This window comes from Eublepharis macularius, chromosome 2 (genome assembly GCF_028583425.1).
Source record: "Eublepharis macularius isolate TG4126 chromosome 2, MPM_Emac_v1.0, whole genome shotgun sequence".
NCBI classification, from domain to species: domain Eukaryota; kingdom Metazoa; phylum Chordata; class Lepidosauria; order Squamata; family Eublepharidae; genus Eublepharis; species Eublepharis macularius.
Genome location: NC_072791.1, coordinates 148,506,312 through 148,517,312, shown reverse-complemented (window position 1 = coordinate 148,517,312; position 11,001 = coordinate 148,506,312). Strand labels below are relative to the sequence as shown.

General features: G+C 45.4%; 1 protein-coding gene across 1 annotated transcript; it reads right to left on the bottom strand.

The window, feature by feature from the left end:
* Window positions 1–1,926: 1,926 nt before the first annotated feature.
* LOC129323495 (olfactory receptor 10Q1-like) lies at window positions 1,927–8,389 on the bottom strand. Its single transcript, XM_054970032.1, has 2 exons — window positions 8,367–8,389; window positions 1,927–2,854 (listed from the first exon to the last, which is right to left on the bottom strand). Exons 1-2 carry the CDS (start codon window positions 8,387–8,389, stop codon window positions 1,927–1,929), a joined length of 951 nt encoding a protein of 316 aa, XP_054826007.1.
* Window positions 8,390–11,001: the final 2,612 nt, after the last annotated feature.

The following is an 11,001-nucleotide window of genomic DNA, read 5'->3' as shown; positions in this document are numbered from 1 at the left end:
GATGAAATAAATGGTGGGCAGGAAGTTTGCCCCACTCACAATTTATTTTATCCTTCAGCTAATCGGCTCCCCCACCAGTCAACTGAAGCCAGCCATGGGGTTTGTATTTAAAGCTCCCCTTTAAGGAGATTTAAATACAAATCCCACTTTAAATACAAACATCATGGGTGGCTTCAGCTGACTAGCAGAGGAGGGAGCTCCTCCCACTCACATCGGCAGGAAAGAGCGGCCCACCATGCGGGGTGTTTGACAGCAGCCAGTGCCAGTTTCCATGCCACTGGCAAGCGAGCAACATGAAAAGTGGCGCTTTAAATTTGCTTCAGCTGACAGGCAGGGAAGCTCCGCCTGTCAGCTGAAACTTGACCCAAAGCTTCCTGAAATGATCCAAATTGCTTTGGAAAGCTTTGATTCAGTATTTCTGAATCAGGCCCGCAATGCTGGGGCCAATTTGGAAATCCTGAATCGCTACAGATCGAGCCTGATTCAGGTGTTTATTCCGAATCAGAATCCTGAATCGCACACCCCTAGTTGGTACTCATAAGCAATGGTCTGGAAAGTTTCTGTTTGGGAACACTTGCTTCCTGCTCTGCACTGACATTGGGTGTTTTCTCTGGTGGGATATTTCAGTTGGAGAAGCACAATGCACAGTTCTTTCGCATCTCACAAATGCATTATATGGATTTCATCAAAGAGTAGCAGCAACAGGTAGCAGCTCAACAGGCAAAGTGCAACATGTTAGAGATTATGTATTTATATATTTAGTTTAGTAACTTAGCAGAGTAACATAGCAGAGCAATTTAGTCAGAAGCGTTTAAACCCTTACAAACGTGCAATAATTAATCCTCAGACAAAATGCATAGAAAGATAGAACTTACAGTTTATTGTAGCCGATTTCTTCCATAGCAATATCTTCTGGTAATAATAAGGGAAAGATCCTATTCTAAAGAGTTACATTCTCTAGTCTAATGCCACGGCCTGAAACTACAATCATACGCCAGTGAGCGAGCCGTAAGTGAGATAGAAGCACTATTTGAATCATCGTATTTGTAACTGCTCTGAAGAAGGGGATACCGGAAACGGGACCTCTTGCTGGCTGACCCGTTCAGTTACAATTTAGAATATGTTGATTCTGTTTAATGTGTGTTGAAATATTGCTTGGAGCAACATGTATGTGCCTTATATATACTGAAACCTGTATCTATCTATGTGGAGGCTTTTTACAGCCCTATTCGAAGTGATTGTGTTTCTGCAAAAAAACATAGGGGTTTGGCTTGAAAATCTTTTCCCCTCCCCGTGTTATTTTCCTTTGAAATACGACACATGCCCTAATACGGCTGTTCTATTTGAACTGTTTGGATTATATTTATGATTCAATGCTGTACGAGTAAATTTTGTAATTTTGCATATAAGAGTGTTGAATATTCCTTTAAGTTGTATTAGTTAGTTGGTGACAGTTATATTTGTTGTTTTACGGCCTGAAACTAGGCAGCGAGGCTGGAAGTGGGTTGTGGACAAAAGAAGGGCTCCATAAGGAGCATGGTGGCTTTACATCTTTTCTCTTGGAAGAGCATGAGGGAAGGTGTGAAATCTCCCAAGAGGCACAGAGGCAAGAGAGGAGGAGTCAGTAGGCGTTCCCACCTTAGACAAGAGAGTGGCAGATTGCTAGACTTATACATTACATTCAAAGAGATATGCAGCACCCCCCAGTGTCCAAAGGCAGGCTGAGTCGCCTATTCCAACACAACACACTCTAAAAACTACATGTAATGGTTTTGTTTTACTGTTTATTGTAAGCTGCCTTGAGCAAGGTTCTGGAAAAGTGGCATATTCAATTTCTAAATAAATTATATGCACTAGAGTTATCAGACATCCACCACCACTTGGAACTCAAGTTCTAAAGAATGTGGAAATCAGTTCTTAATATGGCTAGGATTCAGCAGTCCTCCTCATGGCTTTCTTCAGAGCCTGCTTGACATCTTTGTTCCTCAAGCTGTAAATGAGGGGGTTCAGCAACGGAGTAACAAAAGTGTATATAAGAGCAAGTTTTCGGTCCTCATCTTCTGAAGAACTTGACTTGGGACGCAGGTAAACAAGACTGCAACAGCCGTACTGGAGAATTACTACTGTCAAGTGGGAAGAACAAGTGGAGAAGGCCTGGTGTCGCCCAGAAGTAGAATGGATCCGCAGGATGGCAGCCACAATGTAGATGTAGGAGACACTTATCAGAAGGAAGGGGACAGCTAGCACCATGATACCAACACTGTATAACACAGTCTGATGAACATGAGTGTCGGCACATGCCAACCGCAACACAGGAGGCACATCACACAGGAAATGGTTGATTCGTGGCTGGTGACCACAAAATGGCAAGGTGAAGATCATAACAGTCAGCTCTAGGCACAGCATGAGAGAAAGTCCTAGACAGCCAACAACCAACCATGCACACATCTTCCAAGTCATGATCAGGTTGTAGCGAAGTGGATGACAGATGGCCACATAACGGTCATATGCCATTACAGCCAACATGAAACAATCTGTGCCACCTAATGATGTAAAGAAGAACATCTGAAGGGCACAATTTGCAACAGGGATTGCTTTGTGGACATCTAAAACACTGGCCAGCATTTGGGGTACTACCACAGTGGTATAACAGATCTCTAGAAAAGAGAGGTTGCCCAAGAAGAAATACATGGGGGTGTGGAGGGACTGTTCAGTGTAGACCACCCAGATGATGGACACATTGCCAAAGATAATTGTGAGATAGAGTAGAAGGAAGAATGTGAAGAGAAGACGTTGTATCTCAGGAATGGTGGAGAATGCCTGGAAGATGAACTCGGAGGCAATGGATTGGTTGCTGTGATTTGGAAGTGTCAGATTCATTTCATCTGTCAATATAGATCAGAAACAACGCATTAAGAATTTTATTTCCAAAGTTTAAAAAAAACCAATGAAAGATTAATCCAGAAAGTTCAAAATATAGAAAGTAAGCATGAGTAGTTATTAAAAGAAAAAGTCGAAAGTGGAAAAACTTCTTTGAGACTTATTTCCAGCTTCCATTAATTGTAGACATTTTCTTCAGGAATGTGATCAAGTCACAAGAAAAACAAAATAAGGAGGGAGAGCAGGTAGAAAGCCAAAATGTGACAGAAATTTGTATCAAATAGCATTTTAAAAAACATAATGAAATTAAGAATATGTGTAGAACTATTAGATTTTTAAGGTAGGAAACCAAATCTAAGACTTAGAATGCAGAATCACAACATTTAGGATGTTTTTAAAGACAAAAAGTCAGAAAATCCCTTTATCTTGATTCTGATTGTTGTCAAGGAGGCCACAGGAACAACATCAGGCCCCCTCCTTGCAACCCCTGGTACCAAACCCTGCATCCACATATCCAGTATGTCTCTGGGTGGGAGGGGAGAGGTTCTTTTCCACATTCAAGCTCCCATCCACCAGCCCAATGCCTTGTATAGTAGGCTGCTTGCCTCAGCTATGGAAAAAGAGGAGTTACTTGAGTGTTCACTCTCCTATCCTCTTTTCATGCCAGTAGCTCCTCCACTGGTAGGAGCTGCTGTCTCTGACTTTTAAAGCCCAGCCTACAGAGGAGGCAGCTCTACCCACAGCTTCCTGGCTCTGGTGGGCTTCCCCTAAGAGCTAGAGAGCTGATTGGTTGGTTGATCCAGATTCACTATCCTTATTTTAACTCATTCTTTCCTTGTTTTAACCCCGTAAGTTCTCTCCTGATCCCTATGACTTTGCTGGGCCATGTCTGTCTTCCTGGCCCCTCGATGAGTGGCCAACGGAGTTCCCATCATGGCAAAAATGCTACCACCTAGCAGGACAAGCAGTTGTCCTCAACAGTGGCACAGCCTTGCTCCTAATGGGAGTTAGGGATACCCCACCCTCTTACAGAAATATGGTTTTTTTAATATGAAAGCCCTAGAATTTCTTTAATATAGATTTCTAGCCCCCAAGGTTCAGAGGAAACTAGAAACACATAAATTATAACAACATCTGCTAAAGCTGGGTAGGGAGGGGATTTAAAACAGAAACATGACCATCAAAGGGGGAATGTTTTTTTGGAGAAAATCACTGTGTACTCATAAAACGTTGGTAGCCTGGGCTCTCCTTGTGGAAAAATCAGTTTTGCCAGCCTTCATGGAATTTTATACACTGGCAGTTAAATTGTTTTGTTATTAACACATCTATAAGGTAAATGTAAAACTTATATTGGCTATATAAGAGCCAGTTTGGTGTAGTGGTTAAGAACGGCAGGACTCTAATCTGGAGAACTGGGTTTGATTCCCCACTCCTCCACTTGAAGCCAGCTGGGTGACCTTGGGTCAGTCACAGCTTCCTGGAGTTCTCTCAACCCCATCCATCTCACAGGATAATTGTCATGAGGATAATAATAACGCACTTTGTAAACTGCTCTGAGTGGATGTTAAATTGTCCTGATTAGAGATGGGCACAAATCGAATTACGACCCAAAAAAACGCACGGACCAAGCTGGTTCATGGTTCACGAACCTGTGGTTTGTGGAAGCTCATTTCCACAAACTTCCACAAACTGGTGTACTGGTTCGTTTGGGTTGTAAAGGGGCAGTTTAAATGGCCATTTCCCCAGGGAAATGGCCATATAAACTTTTCTTGCAGCTCGCAAGCGGCAAGTCCCTTTAAACTATCAGCTGGCAGGCAGCAGGGGGGGATCCCCCCTTGCCACCTGCCAACTGATAGTTTAAAGGGACCTGCTGCTTGCAAGCCGGGGGGGGCTATAAACTGCCCAAACCCCAGCCCCCAGCCCCCACCACCAGGCCCCAGCCCCAGCCCCACACTTACCTTGCCCTGTAGGCCCACGGTGTCCTCCCCCTCCTCCCACGGGTGGTGGGAAGGCCATTTTGGGCCCGCAGGGTGGTGGAGGAGGCCAAAAATGGCCTTCCCACCCCTCAAATGGCTGCTGTGGTGGCCATTTGAGGGGCGAGAAAGCCGATTTCAGCTTCCTCCGCTGCCAAAAACGGCCTCCCTGCCCCTCAAATGGCCGACACTGTGGCTATTTGAGGGGCGGGGAGGCTGTTTTCGGTTTCTTCCACCACTGTGCAGACCCACAGGGTGGTGGTGGAGGCCAAAAACAGCCTCCCCACCCCACAGCTGCCACTTGAGGGGCAAGGAGGCCATTTTTGGTGGTAGAGGAAGCCAAAATGGCCTTCCTGCCCCTCAAATGGCCACTGTGGCCATCATTTGAGGGGCAAGAATGCCATTTTCAGCCTCCTCCACCACCCTGTGGGCCCATGCAGCAGCGGAAGAGGCCAAACACAGCCTTCCCGCCCCTAGCAGGAGGGGGAGGATGCCGCAGGCCCACAGGGCAAGATAAGTGTGGGGCTGGGGCTAGGGGCTGGGCAGTTTAAAGGGCCCTGCCGCTTGCAAGCAGCAGGTCCCTTTAAACTATCAGCTGGCAGGCGGCAAGAGGGGATCCCCCTTGCCGCCTGCTAGCTGATAGTTTAAAGGGACCTGCCACTTGCAAGGCAGGAAAGGGCCCTTTAAACTGTCAAATGCCCCTTTCCCTGCTGCTGATAATCAGCTGGAAAGGGGCATTCAAACCCCACTAACCACGAACTGGTTCGTAAACTAGCCCCAGTTCGAGCCTGTTCATGGTTCCTGGTTCATGAAAATCCATAAACCACGAACCTCATGGTTTGTGTTTTTTGTGGTTCGTGCCCATCTCTAGTCCTGATGGGTTGTGTAGAAATCTGTTGTTGTTGTTGTTGTTACTGCTGCTACTACTACTACTACTACTACTACTACTACTACTACTACTTCATAATTTCACATCCAGACTAGCCTCCCTTTCTTGCTCCTGCAGTGCAGCCTGGCAACACGGCAAGGGAAGTCCCTCATATTATTCTTTTAGAAAGATGGCCTTTCTCTTCCCTCAGTTATTCAGGAGGGATAGGGTTTTACTTTCAAAAAGAGGAAGGGAATATGAAAGAGGGTTAGGTCTGTTCATGGTATGCCTGCTCATCCAGTTTTTGCATCTGGTAATAATTTATCCATTTCATCCTTACTTAAGCCAGTAGGTGTTTAGGTGGAACTGCAAAGGGCTTCTCCAGGCTTCTCTTCTACTGACTTTCACAGATGAGATTTTTAGGAGCTGCTCATGCCACCAGTGTTGACCAGAAGGTGCATTTGCATTCCTGCTTTGCCATCTACATGAACAAGGATCAGGCACTAGCAGAAAGAGTGGAAGAGCAGCTCAAAGGCAGCGTAAGCCTCATGAGTGAAAACATTGCCTTGCTAGTTCACAGCAAGGTGTTGCTAGTCCAGCAATCGTTTCTATTAATGCCCAGCCAGATGCTTCATGAAGTTCGCTAGCAGGGTGCAATGGTGATAGCCATCTGTTGTTTGAAGCCAGCATCTTCCCTGTTTATTGCATGCTGACAGGCTATTATATTTTTTTTACTGCATTGGGCTTTAAGGAGTATCCTGTGAAAGACATGGTCAGGTCATGCTTTGACTGATTACATTTTTTAAACTCCACAAATTCTTTAGAACTGGCATGGCGGCAGCAGCCTATAGCTTCCCTGAGGGCAACATTCAGGAATGGGCTTTTACATTTTTAGACCTTTTCAGACTCACAGATTTACCATCCAAAGGGCGACCAGTGCTTGGCTCTTTTACAATGCTAGTTTTAGCAGTTAACCTCCACTTTGTGGCCTGGCCAGTTCATCCCTCATCACCTCCACCTACTCACACCAAGGTCCTGCAGCTCCTTAAACTCCTGTCTTGGACACCGCACCCTTTCTGAAGGGTTAAGCTGGGGGTATCGGGGAGACAATCTGCCTGGGTTAGGTTGGAAAAGATCCTTCTGGTCTCCCTCTGGGCCAGGAATGTCACCTTCCAAGTTACCTGAAGGCAAGATGTTTGCTGGCCTGCAAAAACTCTCAGCCTGACCGTCCATAGCAACTTCCCAAATTCCCCTCAGCAGTCTCCTTCACCTCCTTCAGTAGGATCCTTTTATCCTTCTTCCGCCGGCTGTGCCACATTCCTCCTTTCCTGTGCTATTCCTGAGCAGCCCTGTGTCTCACAGAGGCCTTTACCGCAGAAGAGGCTATTACTCCATAAAGAGCTAGTAGAGGTAGATCTTTCTCTTGGCTGCTGCTGCCTTGCTCTTATCAACCCCAGTGGCTCCTCTCTCACCTCTCCAACTGGGCAGCTGCCTTCCTTAGGGCTGTGGCTCCCCAGCAATAGGTGTCCTGGGCTATGACATAGATCCAGAGGAGTTAGCCATGTTAGTCTGTAGTAGCAAATTAAAAAAGAGTCCAGTAGCACCTTTAAGACTAACCAACTTTATTGTAGCATAAGGTTTCAAGAACCACAGCTCTCTTCATCAGATGCATCTGACAAGGAGAACTGTGGTTCTCGAAAGCTTATGCTACAATAAAGTTGGTTAGTCTTAAAGGTGCTACTGGACTCTTTACTACTGGGCTATGACAGGCTCCAAAAAGCAACAGCGAGTAGCTTCTACAGTGGGATACTTCTGCACTGCTCTAGGGCTGCCAGACCTCTGGTGGGAGTGGGGGATTCCCTGCTCCCAGCCTCTGCCCTCCATTGCCACTTACCTGGCCAGTGGCGAGGGGGAGAGAAAGGCCTGTGGAATTATTTGGGAGGCAAAAGACCTCCCAGGCAAGCTTACAGTGGGTGTGCTCCCAGCAGGTGCGATGACATCATTTCCTTGAATGATGTTATGCCCCTGGTGGCAGGCATGCTCCCATGCTCACAGCATCTGTGAAACATGGGAGCATGCCCACAACCAGGTGTGATAATGTCACTTTTGGATGCGTGCGAGAGAAGATCAAGCAAGGTTAAGTGCCAGGTCCCCCCTCCCACCAGGAGGGTAAGGGAACCCAGCAACCCTAGCACTGCTCAGTCATCCCCTTCCTTCAATAAGCTGCAAGGGGGAGTGAAAATGTGGTTCTGTGCTATATTCCCCAGAAAAAAATTAACAGTATCTGTCCCCAATGACAAGATCTTCTTGTATGTTTACTGTAAAACACATTGATTTATTTTACATCCTATCTACCTAGTTCCCATTCACTCACACTCAGGCACTGGTGCCTATAATAATGTTTCCCAGCCTGTGGGTCCCTCCCAACCCAGAAGAGGGTTGCAAAGCCTATGAAAGTGGGTCCCAGGCATTTGCAGTTTATTGATTTATTCATGCATTGTGTATTGACTTTTTAAAGTGAATCACCATACCAATGAAATGTGGACTTGTGGAGTCACCTTGCCAAAAACGCTGGGAGCCACTGGCCTACGAGGTGTCTCACAATAAGAGGTTAATCATGATGGTCAGACAGCACAATGTTACACAATACTATCACAGCCACCACCATATTTCATATACCACATAAAGCAAAAAATCTAACAACCCTCTCAACTATACCAGGTTCCTCCAAAAGCTACTGCTGGGTCAAAATGTACTGGTTTGCACTGTTGCATAATGTTTTAAAAAATAAGCTATAAATGGCTCACCAGGCCAGGATAATTACGTTCTGGAAAAAAGAGACAAAGAGCCAAAACATCCTTTTCTGCAGACTTAGTGAAAGGGATTTGTTGGCATTAAACCAATATGAAAATAAACAGATGCCGATCAGAAGATCTTGTGAAAAAGGAGGTTCAATCCTTCTAATCTCTCAGCTTCCCTGTACATACTATGGTGCTCCAGAAACTGGAAGGATTAGATTGCCAAAGAACCTCAAAATATTTCAAAATTTGTAACTCACCCCAGGACAGCAAACTGGAGATTCTGCTGTTGTTGTGTGGGTTTCTTCTTTTCCCTCTAAACTACTAAAATGAGAAATTTGTTGTACTGTGGATTAAATTAGGCAGTTGATGTTCTCATGAAAGTAGCAAAGTAACATAGCCTAATCTAAATTATCATTACCTGCCTGAGAATAGATATATCCTACAGTCTGTGAACTACTATACATCTTTGGATGAACAAGCATATCTTACCAGTATTACACCTCCATGAAATCTCCAGAGTGAACCAGTTTGATCTCTTTGGTTTATGACACGTGGGATCTAGCGCATTTACCTCCAGGGAATAATCAGTATCCCTTCTCAGCAGACCTGAAGTTTTAATTGCCACAAAATAGTTGCGTGCAATACAATTTGAGCCCATAGAGTTTATTATTGATGACCCCATATATCACAGAGTCTCTCTACACAATACTTTTGACACGTGTTCTTCACATGTTGGGAGACACAATGATAGCCAGGAAGCATAGCTTTAAAAGATAGAGATCGCTCTGGAGGGGACGGATTATCTCACAGTCTTCTACCACTTTTGGCATCTCCCCTTCCAGAGCCTTTGCCCTGCTGAGTCTCAGTTAATACAAAGTTTTAAGCAGCAAGGATGGCAAGGTAAGAGCTCTGGAAGGGGAGTCAGTCTAGCACGCCAGAGGCGGTGGAGGGCTGTGAGAGAATCCATCCCTTCCAGAGCAATCTCCACCGGCTCTGTCTTTCAAAGTTAAGCTTTCTGGTTAACATTGTGTGTCCCAACGCTTGACAGACATGCAATATTTTCTCACTTTCCAAGTACAAGTAGGCAAAGCATTGTGACACATTACACCAGCAGTTCCCCACACAGAAAAATAACACATCTCACTTAACATCAGAGAATCACAAAAACACAATTCCTGACAAAAACACTTTATTTCTTTAACTGCTTTAGGTTACACAGTAGGAGGGCACAACAGGGCATGAAAGCAGTCTACTACACAAAATAACACAACTCACATCACCGTTTTTGACAGCAATTGTGTTTGGGCGATTCTCTGATGTGAAGCAAGTTGTGTTATTTTTGTGTAGTAGACTGCTTTTATGCCCTGTTGTGCCCTCCTACTGTGTAACCTAAAGCTGTTCAAGAAATAAAGTGTTTTTGACAGGAATTGTGTTTTTGTGATTCTTTAATGTGAAGTGAGATGTGTTATTTTTGTGTAGGGGAATGCTGGAATGCCCTTTGGTGTGCCCCCCTGCTGTGTAACATATAGCTGTTAAAGAAATAAAGTGTTTTTGACAGCAATTGAGTTTGGGTGATTCTTTAATGTGAAGTGAGTTGTGTTATTTTTTTTGTAAGATACTGCTGGCATACCCTTTGGTGTGCCCCCCTGCTGTGCAACTTAAAGCTGTTCAAGAAATAAAATGTTTTTGTCAGGAATTGTGTTTTTGTGATTCTTTAATGTGAAGTGAGTTGTGTTATTTTTCTGTGTGGGGGACTGCTGGTGTAATGAGTCACCATGCTTTGCCTACTTGTACTTTGAAAGTGAGAAAATATTTTTTAAAAAACTTTATTCAGTGTGTGTTTGTGTTTTATTCTTTGTTGTGCAGTTGGTTCCCATCATAGGGAACAATGGGGCTGGCTGGCCAGCCATCTTTGTAGGTGGTGGGGGAATTTGGGGGAGGGTGTCTGTGGTTCAGGTGCTCTTTCACAGGGACAAGCTCGCACTCAGGAGTGTGCCCACCATTGAGGCACCCCTGGGCTGTGCATAATTGCCCAGGGAAAGAGAGTTTAAAAGTTCCCATCACAGGGAACAATGGGGGATGGCTGGCCAGCCTGCTCCTGGGGTAGTGGCCAGTGTGGGAATGTTGGGGAGGGTTTCTTTGGGTCAGTGTGGGGCTGTGGGGGGGAGATTTAAAAGGGGGACTGTTCCTGTGGCCATAGATGCCACATTCCGTGGGTTCCTGCTGTGGGAGATTTTCCCATAACAGGAATCAATAGAAAGTTGCTGGCCACAGGACAGGGGAGGTTAGGTTTTAGGGAGGGTGTGTGTGGTATTTGGCAGTTTGGGTGCAGGTGGACTGTGGCTGTGGCCATTGGCAGCCCCAATCCCATGTGTTTCTGCGGTGTGGAAGTCTTCCCCACAGTAGAAAGACAAAGTGGTGTGGCAGGAGAACCACCTTTGGGGGGCATAAAATGGCCCCCCAAAGTGGGATCAGCTTG